At 38.2% G+C, this 17,874-nt stretch overlaps 1 protein-coding gene across 1 annotated transcript in view; it reads right to left on the reverse strand.

Annotated features, from left to right (window-relative positions):
* The window catches only part of crm (cramped chromatin regulator), a 350,810-nt gene that overhangs the window by 60,783 nt on the left and 272,153 nt on the right, over nt 1–17,874 (reverse strand). Inside the window, exon 11 of the mRNA XM_068226835.1 lies at nt 2,097–2,436. Coding sequence (XP_068082936.1) covers nt 2,097–2,436 — 340 coding nt within the window. The remainder of the gene's footprint in view (nt 1–2,096; nt 2,437–17,874) is intronic.

Raw genomic sequence — 17,874 nt, forward strand, 5'->3', positions numbered from 1 at the left:
GTCACTGCAATTTAGATGTTGAATGTTTCTGTGAGGATCACTGCGTTTTCTTGGTTACTATGGGTTAAATTTCCTGATTTATCTCACAGCATTAACGTTGGGGGTTCATACTTTTGGAGATATCTGCCGAAGGTTTTGCAATAATCTCGCAATTGTTTTTTCTGGAAATTCTCTTCTATCCTTTCTAGGGTGTTTTTAAGATGATTACGTTTTATTTGATGATTTCATAGGTTGACTTTCTTTGTTTTCTTAGTTCTAAATTACATTCTTCTGGTTTATCCAGGCTAGGTGTCTTCTCTCTATTGCCTCGTCGCATTCTTAATTCCACTTATTTGTGTTTCTTCCTGGAATTCACTGGAACTCATTATAATTACTTGGAACTATAAAAAATACCTTAAGATCTCATTACTACTACAGTAGAACCTCGAAAATTCAAAATCGGTTAATTCAAACTCTTGCCTAATCGATGTTTTCGTTCCCATAAACATGAGGTATGGTTTTGCATGTTATTTAAATTGTTTAATTTGAAATACGGATAATTCGTAATTTGAAGAACAATGTCGGTTCCATTACCAAAATTCGGACTTTAAATTCACAACTGCCTTTATATTTAAAATAAAGTATTTTACAGAGTAATTTAAATTCAAAATTCATCCACGAGAACTCATCTTCCAGAATGTGTTGGGGTAGCTTTCCGTACTTTCACTCACTTCGGTGTGTCTACAGTGTGCTTCACATTTGCTAAATTTGAGTAAAATCGTAATTCTTTTGTAATCAGAGTTTTAAGGAACACCACAATATCACGTAACAGGCAGTGTGCGGAGAAGCAGAATTCGCGAACACTGGTGATACCGACAGTTGGCGAAAAAGTGTGGCTCATATAATCAATTTGTACGCACCAAACAATATTGTCAATGTCGATGAAACTGCATTGTTTCTTTAACACCGAGCCCAACGGTTTCAAAGGAGAGAAGTGTCAATTGGGAAAGTGTACAAGTGTGGGGGTCTTCATACTGTGTTGAAATGCACAAGGAAGCGAGAGACTTCCTCCCCTCGTCATAGGAAAGTTTGATAAGCCACGATGTTTTAAGGGCGTCGGGCACTTTCCTTGCAAGTACAAGGCATCTAAAAACTGCAAACCGTACGGTAATCCAAAAAATAAATCATTTGCACAGAGGAGCCAGCATAAGTTGTCCTAATTTTTTTTATCGTGTGTTTTTTCTTTCGCTGCGTGAGGTTATGTTTGCCAGTGATTTATCCAAGTGCATTATTTGAGTAATGTAATAAACCCACCTTGTTGGATACATTTTGGAAATAATTTTTCCATGGCATTTGAAAGGTTTAAACTGTGATTCAGGGCGATTGCATGCATTAATATGTCTTAGAATACTTTGTGACTCGGCAAGGATTGACATACCTGAACTACGAGAGAAGTGCCATGGTGGGTAGTTACTGTCACTACAAGGGTAGTCACTCTACTGTGTTGTAATGCAGACGGAAGTGATGGACTTTCTCCCCTCGTTATAAGAATGTTGGTAAGCCACGATGTTTTAAGGGTGTCGGCTACTTTCCGTGCAACATCTAAAATGCATACAGTACAGTAATCCAATGAATAAAAGACTTGCACAGAGGAGTCAGCAAAGATTTCTCCTTGTCTTTGGATGATGTTTTTTTTCCCTTTCGTTGTGTGAGGTTATGTTTGTCAGCGAGTTATCCAAGTGGATTATTTGAATACTGTAAATGCACCTTGTTGGATACATTTTGGAAATATATTTTTTCCATGGCATTTGAAAGGTTTAAGCTGTAAATCAAGGTTAACTGCATGCAGTAACGAGTTGTAATATATTGTGACGCGGTAAGGGTTGACATTTCTGAACTACGAGACAAGTGCCATGGCAGGTAGTCACTGTCACTACAATGCATTTCTGAATTACTAATTGGCGGTTAATTTGAAGTCCAATTTTTGCGTCCCAACGACTTCGAATTAACAAGGTTTTACTGTATTTAGAACTATATATTTTGTTAGTTATGAATCAATGAACTTCATGACATTATGAAATAACGAAATTCAAGAAATGGAGAAGGAATATCCTTACCTATATTCATTGGCTCCGACTGAGGCTGATGCCATGTTCCATGCAATGGTGCAGGGGATGGATCATTCAGCAGTAATCCACCAGGTTGAGGTGCTGGCAGCACTTCTGGAGGTTTACTACACGGCGTTGGACGTGCAGGAGCCAAGTTTATCACACTACCAGGAGAAGTCCCAATAGGCATAAACTCACCCGAGAGTTGACTTGTCTGAGGGATCACCTTAAGTGTGACCATTGCATGTCCATTAGGAGCCTTTGGTAAAAGTGGCAGCATACGCTGGACCACAACACCTTTAGGTCTCACCGAACGACCTCTTCGGTTGCAGTAACGTGGTCGGAATTTCTGAAAAAATTAAAATGTGTGTGAGAATACTGGAGAGATTATACGTCTATCAAATTTTAGAAGAAAGAAAATTACTGAATGAAGAAGTCTTCTTAGTACCTATCAGCACAAGGTTCCAGACTGAACACTGAAAACATGTATAGAGATTTTCAGATTATTTTGCAAAGTGGAATAGTTTCAATGACTGACGAGTTTTCATGCCAAAGTTAAGCATAAGTTACGAGTAAGCAGGCCAACAAGAAATAGACCGCAAATCGCACGACATACGCACCTACCAACCTTATGTGTTCGCTCTGTATAGGAAAGGAGTGTTCCCTGCTTTGACTAGCGGCGTAACCGAAGGGAAACACAGCAAGTGCCTGCGCTCCACATTCCCTCAGTCGTGTTTGCCCTGTTATAGTCTGCGGAGTGTAGCCTCGTGGTGAATGTGACAACATAATGGCACAACGACACCATTTAGACCCCGTTTTGCAGGGTAGAATACTCGGCCGCCTGGAAGCAGGCCAGACACAGAACAAAGTCGCCATATGCTTAAATGTGGCACAAAGTGTCATTTTCAGGCTCTGGAGACGATTTCAAGACACAGGAGATGTTAGTCGTAGGCCAGTACCAGGTCGACCAAGAGTAACCACCCCACAGAAGCACCAATATCTGGCCTTAACCGCCCAATGAAATTGGAGTGCGCCTGCAAGACATTTATCGGCGGAGCTTGCAGCCGTCTCAGGGGTTGCCGTTTCCCTGCAAACTGTGTACTGGACGCTTAGAACAGCAAGGCTGTTTGCCCGACGTCCAGTGGTGTGCGTCCTGCTCACTCCAGCACAGAGATGGGCCCGTTCACTGTGGAGCCATCAACATCGAAACTGGACCATGAATGAATGGACGCATGTGCTCTCCACAGTTGAATCCTGCTTCAGTTTGCAGAACAATTCCTGTCGCACATTAATCTGGAGAGAACCGGGTAGCAGATACAACCACAGGAACATCGTGGAACGGGACCAGTATGGTGGTGTTGGCGTCATGGTGTGGGGTGGCATCATGTTGAATGGCCGTACGGACCTGCACATCTTCATGGGTGGTCCGAAGAACACCGTTGACGCTCAAAGATACAAGGATAAGGTACTGAGACCACATGTTCGACTCTTCAGAGGTGCGGTTGGTCCAGACTTCCTCTTAATGGACGATAATGCCCGACCGCACCACGCTGCTCTGGTGGATGAATTTCTGGATGTGGAACACATTCATCGCATGGACTGGCCAGCAAGGTCTGCGGATATGAATCATATAGAACATGCCTGGGATGCATTGGAAAGGCGAGTTCCAACCCATAAGCCTCCACCAAGGACCCTCCCAGACCTTCGCATTGCTCTTTTAGAGGAATGGGATTGGCTGCCACAAGAGCTCTTGGACCACCTAATAGAGAACATGCCACATCGCTGCGAAGCATGTGTGGCCGTTAGGGGTAAGCATACACCCTATTAACAGCATACTATATTGTATTGTGGAAGACATTGCCATGTTTTGTTAGTTGTTGTCAAAGGTGTACCTTTGCTATCAGAACCTTTCTGACACATTTTTTTTTTTGACAAGTTGTGTGACATATGGTGTGTGATTTAGCTTCCGTTTGTTCAGGAATCCGTCTGACATTCCCATCAGGCAGAAAGGCCTCGTTTAATGATTATGCTTAACTTTAGGACACTACTGTACATGTTTGTTCAATGGACTGAAGTGACAGAACATTATCCTGTATGAACATAAATTAATAATAAGGCAATCACAGACATATAAAAAGCCTTGTTTCAGAGATTCTACTGTCTAGTCAACCAAGAGAGTCAAGTAAACCACAAGAAACACCAGACCAATAACTGAGCAACCTTTGAGGTTTGAAAATCAACATTAGAGATCAAATGCACTGTACTTCTCCCCTACAGGCATTCCTCAACTTTACGCCATTGCCTGTCTCCTATGACGTGGACAAGCATTTGAAGAAATATCAAGACAGAAGTCGGTGACAGGGCCTCATTGAATAGGCAGAACATGATGTATGTATGTACGTACTGGGCTACAGAATGGGATTTTTCAATGGATATTATACTATGAAAATTAATCAAGCGATTTCAAGAACTGGGCAAAGAATTAAAACTTGATCCAATTCATAAAATTCTTTCTGTGCTTCTCCTGGAAATGACATTCTAATTAGTAGTATTAATATCATATTAGTACTTCTGTCTTAAGTCTGAAAGTTGGATTTAATTTATATAAACTATAACCGTCTAACTAATAAACGGTGTATAACTTTTATACAAGGTTTATACACCGTTTATGTGAAATTCTTTACTAAGAAATTGTGTATATGCCTCCTGTGTATAAATGTGTTATAGTTATTCATTGAATTGCTTATACAGACCAGGACCCTTGTATAAGCGTTGTATAGCAGCAAGTAGCGGAAAAATAAATGAGTGAGCAGTTTATTTTCATGGTATTTACTGTCTGCAGTAATATAATCATGGTGAAATATTCAACTTATCCATTTAACATTGAACACACATTGAAAGAATCGACGATAACATTGATGACCTTCACAATATTTTAAACAAAGAAGACATACACCATTTAGAGGTTATGGAGGCTAGAAATCTTTGTAAAGTAAAACACTTTAAAGAGACGGAATGACAATGAAAAACTATAAAAGAAATGATGGTTGGGTATGTTTCTTGTGTAATAATGTGTTACTATTTAATAGACTTTTGAAATTGCGAGTTTATTATACGTTATCTGCCTCTACAAAGATCTTTCTCAAATTTGAGTACCGTATAAAAAGGAACATATTCCTTGACATAAACAGTTCTTCCTTTATCCTAAAAAGTAAGGATTTTGGAACGTGTACCCTTTTCAACTCACCTATTCAATTACAATTGCCTACATTTTCCGTACTATCCCAGTTAGGAGCTCTTGATCTTTTCTTAAGCTCTTCCATTTCTTTCGTGGCGTTCTTTATACAAGTAACTGAAATTCAAGAGGACAAATTGGGGCAAATATTTGTTTATAGATAGGGGAGCTAGGGATTGGAATAACTTACCAAGGGAGATGTTCAAGAAATTTCCAATTTCTCTGCGATCATTTAAGAAAAGGCTAGGAAAAGAACAGATAGGGAAACTGCCATCTGGGCAACTGCCCATGCAGATCAGTAGTGATTGACTGAAATGTTGATATCAATATAAGCCAATTCCCAGCCGTCTCACTTTGTGTTGCCACTGCCTTTTCGATTTGCTGTGCTACTGCACAACTTTCCGGAAGTTTTACTCGTAGATAACCAGCAGAAGCGATCATAAATGCGGTGAACGTGCGAAATATGTCAGTGAACTGCAGGAAGAGATTCCTTCAACTTGGAAGAGCGTATACGTTCTATATAGTAATACAATTTGTACACCACATTTATTACTAAGAAAAAAAATACGATGCTTATACAGGTTTTATTCACTGTATAACTGTACAAGTGTTAAACAACTGTATAAGGACTTTTTATTAGTAAGATGGTAAGTAGATTTACTGAATATTAGACGGATTCGCATATAAGATGACCCTGAATTTGAGATGGTATTTACTGGTAAAATTAAATAATCAATGACATCATAGCATATTCATGTTATTCCATAATTAAGATTATTTAATAAACCCTAAAGTAAATCTAAGAATAAGAATTTTATTGGAATATAAAATATTCTGGGCTTTCCTCATTTTATTATGTAACACTGATACATGACCAAATTGTTCGGCTTAATCTACCAGCAGTTGTGGTGCAATAGTAGTGCGACATCTCAAATGCAGTCCCAAATGACGCATTATTTGTGTACAGCAGCCCAGGCCTGCCTTAAATTAGGCTAGGCTACAGATACATGGGTGTTTTTAAATGTAACAATTTTTACAGACATGAACACAGTGTTTTATTTTGTTCACCCTGACTAGACCGATGGTTTAATAACACAGTTATCTCTATATTAAATTATGCAAGATGTATTTTCTTGTAAGGGTCTGGTGTCTATTTTTGAAGTTATTGAGTGTTTTGAAAAATGAAACGCTCCTGCGTTTTGATGTATGTTATTTTGACTGACTTCACTGTCTGCTTGGAGTGTGCAAGTCTATACATTATTAGTACGTTTTGCCTTGCATACAACCTGCTGTTTGAAGCTTATATAATAATCTCTCTCTCCTTACACCTGAAGTGACAAATATTCACTTTTGCACACCAATGGAATAGTAACCAAAACTGCATACATCAACACAATAATGCCAACCCAAACAATAGTATATCACAAGTTACAAATTGGAAAAAATGGTCAAAGCTCAAGAAGTTTCAGTTTATTTGTGACCTTGAGCTTAAATACACTGTGGGTAGTGACTTCTATTGCACAAGCCAGAGCAATTGGAGAATAATAAAAATAGACCTTCACAAATGAGTCTTTAACCCTTCAAGTGGCAGTGTTAAATCATGTAGTGGTAGCCATCTTGGGCAGGTTTCTCATGTTAAAAATTTTAAAACCATTCCATTATATTATGAAAGAAAACAGAGAATACAGAAAGCTAAAACAATGACGTGTGTCAAGTTGTTACAATATTTTCTGTATTTATTAAACTACATTAAAAATACACTGGCAGAAAAAATATATCCAAACACCAAGAAGGGGTTGTGCTAGATTAAGGAATGTTTATCCACCTGAAAGATGATGTTGATTCAAATTTCCCACAGATCGCAATAACATGGTGCTAGTAGCAGCCCCATGACGTTGCACATAAGGTTTGCATTAAATATGAGCTGTACTGTGCGAGAGCGTTAAGTTACTTGCAAGATAGGATGAATTGACTGCGACCAGGTAAAGAATGCCTTTACGAAGATGAAGAGGCCAGTATCAACAGCTCACTGCAATTGAACAAGGTTATATAATAGGGGTATGTAAAGGTGGATTTTCGATCCGCGCTATTGCAGAATGACTTGGCAGGAATGTCTGTGCTGCTTGCAGCAGTAGTCACAAGAAGGTACACTCAAAAGAAGACCGGGCTCCGGATGTACCCATGGCACCAACGAGAGGGAGGACCACCGTATTCGACGTATAGCTGTGGCTCAGCAGACTGCGTCTGCAGCAGCAATTCAAGTCGTGTACCGGTAATTAATGTTTGAAGCCGGCCCCGCAGTTAACTTGCCTGCTTCTCACCCGGAGGGTCCGGCATTTTTACCTGGATATGAAGGCTGGTTCCAGGTTCACTCACTCTATGATTACCTTAAATTGAGGAGCTATTAAATGGTGAGACAGCGATCAGAGCCAGGAATAACGGCCGAGAGGATTCGTCACACTGACCATGCGTCACCTCGTAATCTGCAGCCCTTCTGACCGAGCAGCGGTCGCTCGGTAGGTGAAAGGCTCATCGGGGCTGTAGTTTGGTTTGGTTTGGTTTGGTTTAGGGGTGTTTGTGAGATTACTAGTATACATATTTCACTTTTTTTATGTTAGGCCAATTTGTTGATAGTTCATTCGTTCCAAGATTTTCCGTTTTCCCGTATTGTACGTTTTTTATTCATGGTCCCTCCAAAAACGGAGAATCGAGGCTCCACTGTATACCTTCCTGTTTCATATAATTTTACCTCATCAAGTGCTCCATTTTATAGTGAAAATGCTGCTTGGTCGCAGCCTTTGTTGATATACTTGCATGCATATTTCACCGACTTAATAGATCTGCTATATTCCACAGTAATGTGAGCTTTTAATAAGCGAGATTAAACAGGATTGAAAGGCACTACCCATCTGTTGTCAAGCTCTACACCGTTGATTTGCACTACAAATCCTCCATCTTGCAAAGCCAATCTTTGATACAGTGGATAATCATCATGACTAGTTTGTGTTTGACGAAGAATGGTTGTGGGTATCTCTTATTGCAACGTCCATCTTTCATGCAAGGTGCATTATGATTCAAAATACTGCAAGGTCCAGGAATCATTGTAGACTAGATAATATCGTGTAAAATAGGATCTTTATTTGGATCAGGAATTTCAGCACAAATGATGTTATCGATCTTGTTAGACGGTATTCTTTCCACCAACCACAGTAATATATGAATGTGAGGCAATCCATGTCTCTGCCGTTCTACTGAGTACATGTAACAACGCACATTATCCGAAAATTCTTGCTTTATTGAAAAGGTCCATTTGATTTTTCAAATTCAATCGGAATACCCTAGAAATTATATCGAGATGATTGTAGTGCTTTTGGCCTTTCCAGATTGCTTCCAAAATTTCAAACCAGTTTGAACTGTACGTAAATGTAATAAAAAGATCAGGACTTCCGTAATGACGTACATGTGTAATTGCATCTTGCGTGTGTTTGTGTATATATCGAGGTCCTCCGGTAAATGATGAAGGCAGAATTACCCTTTGTCCAAGTTGATCGGCTCTTGTATCTTGCCTGCTTACTGTATCTCTTAAATGAATATGATTTTCTGATCTTAGCTGCTTTTGACTGTTGTGAATGAAATTTAGCCTCTGAGTTTCTATTTTTTCATAGATATCAACTAAATATTGATTTAACAAATCACCAAAAACTAAGAGTAAATTATTTTTGCACTCTCGCACAATTATTTGAAAGGCATAATAGCTTGCCGCTGATACCTTTTTCTTCAAAAATTTTTTTTATGAAGATCACGTTGAAGAATATTTATATAATAGCCATCTTTATCATAACAAAACATCATAGAATATTGAAGTGAATCATAAGACGGATGAATTTAACTGATACGTTTGAGTTTATCATTGTGGCTCTGAATAACTACAGTATAAGTCCGCTATAGCGAGTACGGCATATAACGAGAACCCCGTTATACCAACGTTTTGCTGTTCCTTTAAAATTCCTATATTAAACTGTGTATTATCCATCGGTTACAGCGAGAGCCCTATCACTGGCATATTAGTTATTACGAGCGATTAAACGCGCATGTCTTTTTCCGATACCGATATTTATGCACCCCAGCGATTATGTTGCATGCAATCAATTAACTTCGGTATCACTTCCTCGCTATGTCCACCAACGAGTTCTCTCATCAACATTCGAAGGCGATGCCGAAGTCGTTTAGTAATACCCATCGACTGCTGTTATGTAAAGAAAATTTGAATTGAAAGAGAACATATTTTCGTAGTAAATGCATAAATAACATGTCCAAAAACAGTTCTTAATGCGTTAAAAATAAAGGCTGACTAAACAATTGCTTAATTTTAATGATAAATACTGCAATTAATTAAAAATGGGATACACCTCGAGATATGGCAGCGTGCATAATTGATTTCAGAGGTTTGTTTATATTTTCTCACGCCTGGTTAAATTACGGAAAGGTTATTATCATATAAATTTATAGCGAGAAGGTTATCATTTCTCTAGTGGCGCTTGAAGTATGTTTTCACCATATGTATAGTACGGTTAAGTTAAAATAGGTGACGCTGTTTGAATAAGGAAACTGAAACTTTTGTCACAAAATGCGATCGATCATCTTTGGCACGGTATATTTTTCTCGTTATGTGCATTTGCGAGCTCTCTCGTCGACATCGAAGGTGATGTTGGAGTCGATTAATAATACCAAACGACTGCTGTCCTCTAAAGAAAATTCAAAATAAAAGAGGATAACAAATTTTCGTAATAAATCCATAAATAACGTGGCCAACAGCAGTTGTTAACTCGTTAAAAATAACGGCTGAAGTAAACAATCCCTTAATTTTAATGTTATATGTAGAAATTAATTAAGAATGTGATACACCTCAAGATATGGCAGAGTAGGCCTACATCACTGATTTCAGAGGATAGTTCATATTTTCTCGCGTCTAGTTAAATTTCGGAAAGGCTATTCACATATAAATTTTTAGCGAGGATAACTCATTTCTCTACATGTGTTTCAAATGTTTTCATGACACATATACGGTTAGGTTAGGTGACGCCATTTGAAGAAGGGAACTCTGGAGTAATACCGTATTTCTCCGAATCCAGGACGACGTTTTTTCCTCAGTATCTCATGCGAAAAATCAAGGGTGTCTTGCATTCGTGGCTTAACAGTAATGAATACCACTGGCAACTACCACGGTAACCACGCTGCTTCTTTTCACCCCCGCATCCACACACAAAATTCGTTAACAATGAACAACCATCTCTTTATTATACATCGCTAGCCGTGACAACCGGTTGTATGGCACCTGTGTGTAATGGCACTGGATCTTGGGAAACAGTGAAGAGAGAATGACATTCTATTAGCCTCTACAAAAACAATTCTCAAATCTGCAGAATGACATAAAAACATGCGAGCCTTTGAATCCTTAGAAAGGCCACGGCTACCCAGTGGCAGAGTTATAACGTGCCCACTGTATCTGACTCTTAGTAAAATTAAGTTTTATAGACAGCAGGAATATTTTCGTAATGGATAGTTGTAAAGATGCGTGTAACAGGTATTGCCGGCAAATTTTCAACGGATTCTCGTCGATATTATGATGCCAATTTTAAGTTAATTGTTATTAAACACTTGGAAATGTGGAATAATTGTGCAGCACAAGAAAATACGGCGTACGCCTAAGTAAAGCCAATTTTTGGCGTCGGCGTGAAGACAAAGATAGCTAAAAATATGTGTACTGAACAAAAAATGCATTCAGTGGTCTGCAACAACGATGCTTTAAAGAAGTCGAAAATTAAACTGTGAGGTAAGTGCACGAAAAACGCAAGTGTCGAATGCCTATACCGTGGTGCAATAAACTCGTTCGTTGACTTTCGACGTCCGCAATTAGGCCTATACATCGCTAGCCGCTGAAGTTGACCAAACCCAGCAAGAGAGACGTGCATGTAGCGGTAGCCGGTTATATCTGACGCTGAGTAATAGTACCATAACAGTTTTATAGATAGCAAGAATATATTCCTGACGGATCGCCGTATTGTAGAGATGCATCGAATAGCTATTGCCGGCATATTTTCAATGGGTTCTCTTCAGTATTATGATGCCAATTTTAAGTGAATGGTCATTAAACCGACGGAAATAAAGAATAATTCTGCAGCCGCAAAAAATGCGGTATAACAAAAGCCAATGTTCGGCGTCTAAAAATAGTCTAAAAATGCGTACTGTATTACAAAGGCAATTACGTGATTTTATAAGCACTTTTTGAGCCTGATTTAATTTTTTGAAGGAAAAAGTGGGGTTCGTCATGGATACAGAAATGTACAGTACTGTAATTTTTTTTTCAGAATGTAATTAAACATATATTTTCACGTAGTATCTAATTTTGAAAAATAACAAACAAGTAAGCTGTAATGTGGATATCATCCGCGGAAAAACACGTTTTGAACAAACTGATTGCCGTTTCACTGTGATTTTGATGTGTATGGGGGGGGGGGTCCGACTTTAATACAAAAATCGGATATAACAACAACCCGCTATAGTGAGTAAATTTTCCGCCGTTGTGAATTTTCGTTATAACGGACTTCTACTGTACATCTTGTTTTTCAAATTGTTTGCCAACGATTACTAAAGCAACCTCATTATTGTTGGAGCATTATATCGCCCACTGTGGGCGTCAGCCAGCTTTCTATTCACATGAATAACTACCTTAAAATCTTGACATCTGGAAGGCACCTTCTCAAGAGCTGTTTTCAAGTTCTTCACATAATAGTTAATTGTTTAACCTACACTGGCGTAACATCTGGTATCTTAGAACATTGTATTAGCGCTTCTCTTTTATCTTAACAAAGTAAATCTGGAAAAATCCAGGATCTTGTTGAGCATTTGGCAATAGATTGCCATGGAATGATAAATTTGACCTTGTATTTTTAAAAGTTGGCATAAAGCCATGTTGGATGACTTGTTTAGCACCAAAAGATGTCATATGAAAACAGCTGTTAAATTCTCTAATTCGATCCAAAAAATGGCCATGATCTGGATGGGCACCCATTAGTAAACTGTACAATGGTTCAGGTGGAGATTGGAGTGGTGGCAGATGAACCTTGCCAGGTGTTTCATCTTTCCACTTGAGAGCACTGCAGAATTGGCATTCATGGATCATTTTACCAATAGTTATCAAGCTGTTATCTTCGTAATCAATTTCAGGATCTTAAGACATCCCGGAACGAAACATAATTTTCCATAGATGCAATCGTCTTTCTTTCCGGACCCCAGGGTGATGTCCCTCATATTGCGTTTGAACTGTCCTGTGATTTTCGTGATTATTTTGCTGGTATGTAGCTGCCGCTGCTCTATGAACCTTGGGATTATTTGTCTGGTATGTAGCTGCCGCTGCTCTATGAACCTTGGGGTTATTCTTCTGGTATGCGACTGCCGCTGCTCTATGGACTTCAGGATTTTTCTCTTGGTATTTACTTACAGCAATGGTATGTGAACAAGGATTATTCTGTAAAAATGTGACTGCTGCTTTTTTAAATTGTATTTTTCTCGTAGCATTGAGTATCGAGTATGACATTTTTTGGATACTTTTGTAACAATGAATGAAGCACTTGTTTCTTCACACAGACATTCATATACTTCAAAATGTCAGAAAGATTACCAGTAAATCGTGATTGTTTTACGGTATTAGCTTCATCATCAAATGTCCTGTATAATTATGATCAAATCAAATCAAAATCGCTTTATTTGAAAATGAGGTGTCTACCTCGGTGGCAAATGGTACACTAAAATACATTATTGTCAAGCACTAAATAATAAATTAACAACAGAAGAAAATTTTCCTATAATACAATATTATACAATTTACGCTAACAATGTTTTCTATTAAACACACAGCTCACCCTTAATAAATTCATATTGTTTACAAAATTCTACTTATAATATCTCCTGTACTACTTACAAATATAGTCAACTGATATACATTATGTGGAATTACTTCAAATGATACTATACAACTGGTATAAGATTAATATTTACATTGCATTTATTTATTTACTTTTTTTTTAACCGTTCTGGAACCTAAGTAGCATAACGACCTGCTGTGTCTTAACAGAGCCCCTTTTGCCACCACTTTTCAGAGTTCCTGAAGGGCCTTCACAGCTACCGTAGCGCTCCCAGGGCCCTCAAAGTCCCCACTGTACTTCACCCCTACAGGCAGTCCCCTACTTTGGCTGTCCAAAGTGCTTAGACCAGGGGATGGATTTAATTTATTCACACACATTTTTTTATTTACAATAACCTGCACTGGTCGAATGCCCTCTAACACTTCATTTATTTTCTCTGTTGCTGTTTATTCTCTTCTTGAATATCTGTACAGATTTTGGAAAAGGATCAAACACTACCCCTGGTAAACTGTTCCACTCCTTCACACCCTTCCCAATGGATGAAAATTTACCCCGATCGCTTCTGCTAAAATTCCTTCTAATTTTATATTTGTGGTCAGTCCTGCCGATATAATTATTTTCCAACTGAAGCCTCTCACGGATATCTCCCCATGCTGCTTCTCTTGTATAGGCTCTATATAATCCTATAAGTCTAGTTTTCTCCCTTCTCTTACTTAAAGTTTCCCACCCAAGTTCCTCTAACATTTCTGATACACTACTCTTTCTCCTGAAATCCCCTGTTACAAATCTTGATGCTTTCCTCTGCACACTATCTATTTCTTTTATTAGGTATTCTTGGTGAGGATCCCAAACACTGTTTGCATATTCCAATAATGGACGAACCACACTTAAGTAACTTTTTTCTTTTAACTCTTTATTGCATCCTTTAAGTAGCCTCATTATGCCATGTAACGATCTGTATGCTTTCCCAACAATATCATCAACATGACCCTTCCAGTGCAAATTACTTTCAAATCTCACACCTAAGTATTTGCACTCGCCATCTTTTGGGATAACTACCTCATCCAAAGTATATTCAAATTTAGTTTTAAAGCTCCTGTTTGTAAAAGTTGTAACAGTTGATTTGCCTCCATTAACATTCATATTATTTTCTTCAACCCATTGTTGGATACTTTCAAGGTCCCTTTGTAATTCTGAACAATCCTCAATGTTGTTTATTTCCCTATAAACAATTATGTCATCTGCATAAAATCTTATTTTTGATGCTATATTGTTAGCGTATATTAAGAAAAGTAACGGACCGATTATACTACCCTGTGCAATTCCTTTCCAAACTTTCTCTTCCTGAGATACATTATTTCCTACTTTGACTTTCTGAACCCTTGAATTTAGAAATGTTTTTATCCAACGTGTAACCCTTACGTCCAATCCTATTCCCTCCAATTTCTTTAATAATATTCCATGTTCCACTCTATCAAAGGCTTTGGAAAGATCTATGGCTATGCAATCTAACTGACCTCCTGAATCCAATTGATCTGATATGTCCTGCTGAAATCCCACCAGTTGTGCCTCACAAGAAAATTTCTTTCTAAATCCATACTGGCTCCTCATGAACCAATTTTTATCATCACATATCCCTCTGATGTACTTTGATATTAAACTCTCCAGTATTTTACAAACTATACTGGTCAGGCTGATTGGTTTGCAGTTCTCTGGATTCCTTTTATCACCCTTTCCTTTATAAATTGGTATTATTATAGATTCCTTCCATTCCTTTGGTATTACACTATTATTTATGACATAGTCAAAGAGAAATTTTAAATAAGGCACTATGTACCACCCCATTGTCTTTAATACCTCCCCAGTAATTTGATCACTTCCTGCTGCTTTTCCTCGCCGAAGCAGTTGGATTTCTCTGAAAATATCTTCATTTGTGAATGAGAAGCTTCTTGTTTCCCGCTGTGTCTCTCCCTCTCTATCTTCTGTTTCGGTTTCAAACTCCTGACAATCATCTACTGAATCTCTGAATTCCCTACTAAATAGGTTTGCTTTCTCAGTATCTGTTAAATAGTGTTCACCCCCTTCTCCCACCATTGTAGGAATTTGGATTCCTTTTCCTTTTTGATTCCTGAGATATGAATACAGCTTTTTCCATTTCCCTTTGTGGTCATTACCCTCTTGAAGTATGCCATTCATATAATTCTCTTTTGCTTCCTTTTTCGCTCTATTCAGTTCCCTCATTAGCTGTTTTCTAGTTTCTCTACTCTCCCTACCCTCTTTGATTTTCCTGTTTACTATTCTACATTTTCTTTTTAATTTTCTTATTTCCCTTGTATAATAAACAGGGTCTGAGGTCATTTTACCCTTCTTAACAGGTACAAATCTCTTCTCTCCTTCCCAAATTATTCCTTTAAATTTAGCCCAAAGTGTATCCACGTTACTCCCTTCACTTATCCAACAACTGAATTGTGATTTAAGCTAAGTCCCAAATTCATCAACTTTAGTTTTTCTGTACAATTTCTTGTCTTGTGTAACCCTCTTATTAAGCCTTTTTGGTACGAGTCCTACGTCCATTATTACAGCCTTATGGTTTCCTATTCCTTCAATTACCTTAGTTTTATCAACAATTTCCCATGGTTTAACCAAGAATACATCTAGTAAGTTATTGAGACGAGTCGGCTCTTGTACTAGTGTAAATCCTCCCTCCCAAATTAACTTATTTGCTAGTTTCTGTTCATGGGCTTCACTAGCAGCTCCATTCCATTCAACTTCAGGCAAATTTAGATCTTCTCCAATTATTACCATATCATTATTATTGTTTTTATGAGTATAATCTCTCATTTTCTCAAATATTTCCATGTCTCTTTCCTCTCTTCCAGGCCTGTATGTTCCTATAATTCCCACCTCCTTCATATTATCACAAATTAATTTAATCCCTAATATTTCATCCCTTTTATCAGTAAACCATTCATGTGAACAGTAAGTTTCCTTCACCAGAATAACCCCCCCGCCCTCCTTTTTTATCTCCTCGGTCTCTACGATAGACTGTGTACCCTTCTGGAAATACTTCTCTATTACCCACCCCTTCTCTCAACCACGATTCCACTCCTATCACCACATCAGTCTCATGAGATTCCATCAATGTACCAAATTTTAATTGTTTATTTACTACACTTTGACAGTTAACCAACAGCAATCTCAGACCCCCTTCCTCCCTAAAACTTGACTGTTGCAATTCCTTACTATCCTGAGTTTCATTTTCACGATAAACTTCAAAGCGGAATGGAAATGTTTTGCCTGCTGCCGTCAACTCACATGTTCCACCATAAGTTGAACTTCTGACATGAAGAGTCGGTACTCTTCTGAGGAGGAATAGTTATTACCAAGTAGATTTTCGGACAAAGTGGAGAACTCTACCCAATTATTCACAACAAATGAAACAATAGATTCACAAACTTCTTTATGCAGAAACTGAGTAGAATATAAAATGTATGAAAGAGATCTAAATAGACACACAATAGAAACAATGTTATGTGGCAACACTTCATCATTAATGTTTAGATAAATTACTGCCATTAAGTTACGCGCGTGAAAAAGATGTGTTCACGCTGCAGTATGTTGTTTAGCTGGCTCCTTGAAATATCACACACCAGTACATTGAATCTTCTGATATGAAAAGTCGGTACTCTTCTGAGGAGGAATACTTATTACCAAGGACTGCCACGGCTCAAAGCTATATCACACTCACTTCGTTACTGGTCGACAATATGCAAGTTGCCTCCAGCCTCCCCTTCGTCAATATGAGTGACCTATCTTTAAATCTTAGACAGCTTTGCTAATGATGCATGAGCACGCCTGTACTGTACTATCGAAATGAAGGAGATCGATGTGTGTATTGTAAGATCAGGGAGAAGAGAATTGTTGTTTATGCTTTGGATGTACAGTAGAACCTCGATAATTCAAAATTGATTAATTCAAAATCTCGCCTAATTCGAAGTAGCTCTCGTTCCCGGACACATGAGGTATGGTTTTGCACGTTATTTAAATCGTTTAATTCGAAATACGAATAATTCGTAATTCAAAGAACAATGTCGGTCCCGTTACCAAAATTCAGACCTTTAATTCGAAACTGCCTTTACATTTTGAAAAAAAAATAGTATTTTACAGAGTAATTTAAACTCAAAGTTTCTCCGCGTCATGAAAGAACGCGACTACCGGAACGTGCCAGGGTAATTTCGCGCACTTTCACCTACTTTGGCATATCTACAGTGTGCTTCATATCTGGTATGTTCGAGCGGAATTGTAATTATTTTGTATTCGGCGTTTAAAGGAACGCCACAATATCACGTAGCAGGCAGTGTGCGGAGAGGTAGAATCCGCAAACACATAAACTTAACGCTCCGCCTACCCCCTCCCCTCAACCACACCCTCCTCCGCCAATCTCAGATCGATACAATACCAGAAGTACAAGTGTCAGTCATTCAACGATACCATAGCAACTGCATTAACAGTCAAAGAAATAAATGAACCTACACATAACGTTATTTTTCTTCAACTAACCTTTCCATAACTGATTTACATCTTCACAGACGAAAGGGTAAGTGTTTTTATACATTTTCCATGTTTT

This window comes from Anabrus simplex, chromosome 3, assembly GCF_040414725.1.
Source record: "Anabrus simplex isolate iqAnaSimp1 chromosome 3, ASM4041472v1, whole genome shotgun sequence".
Lineage (NCBI taxonomy): Eukaryota > Metazoa > Arthropoda > Insecta > Orthoptera > Tettigoniidae > Anabrus > Anabrus simplex.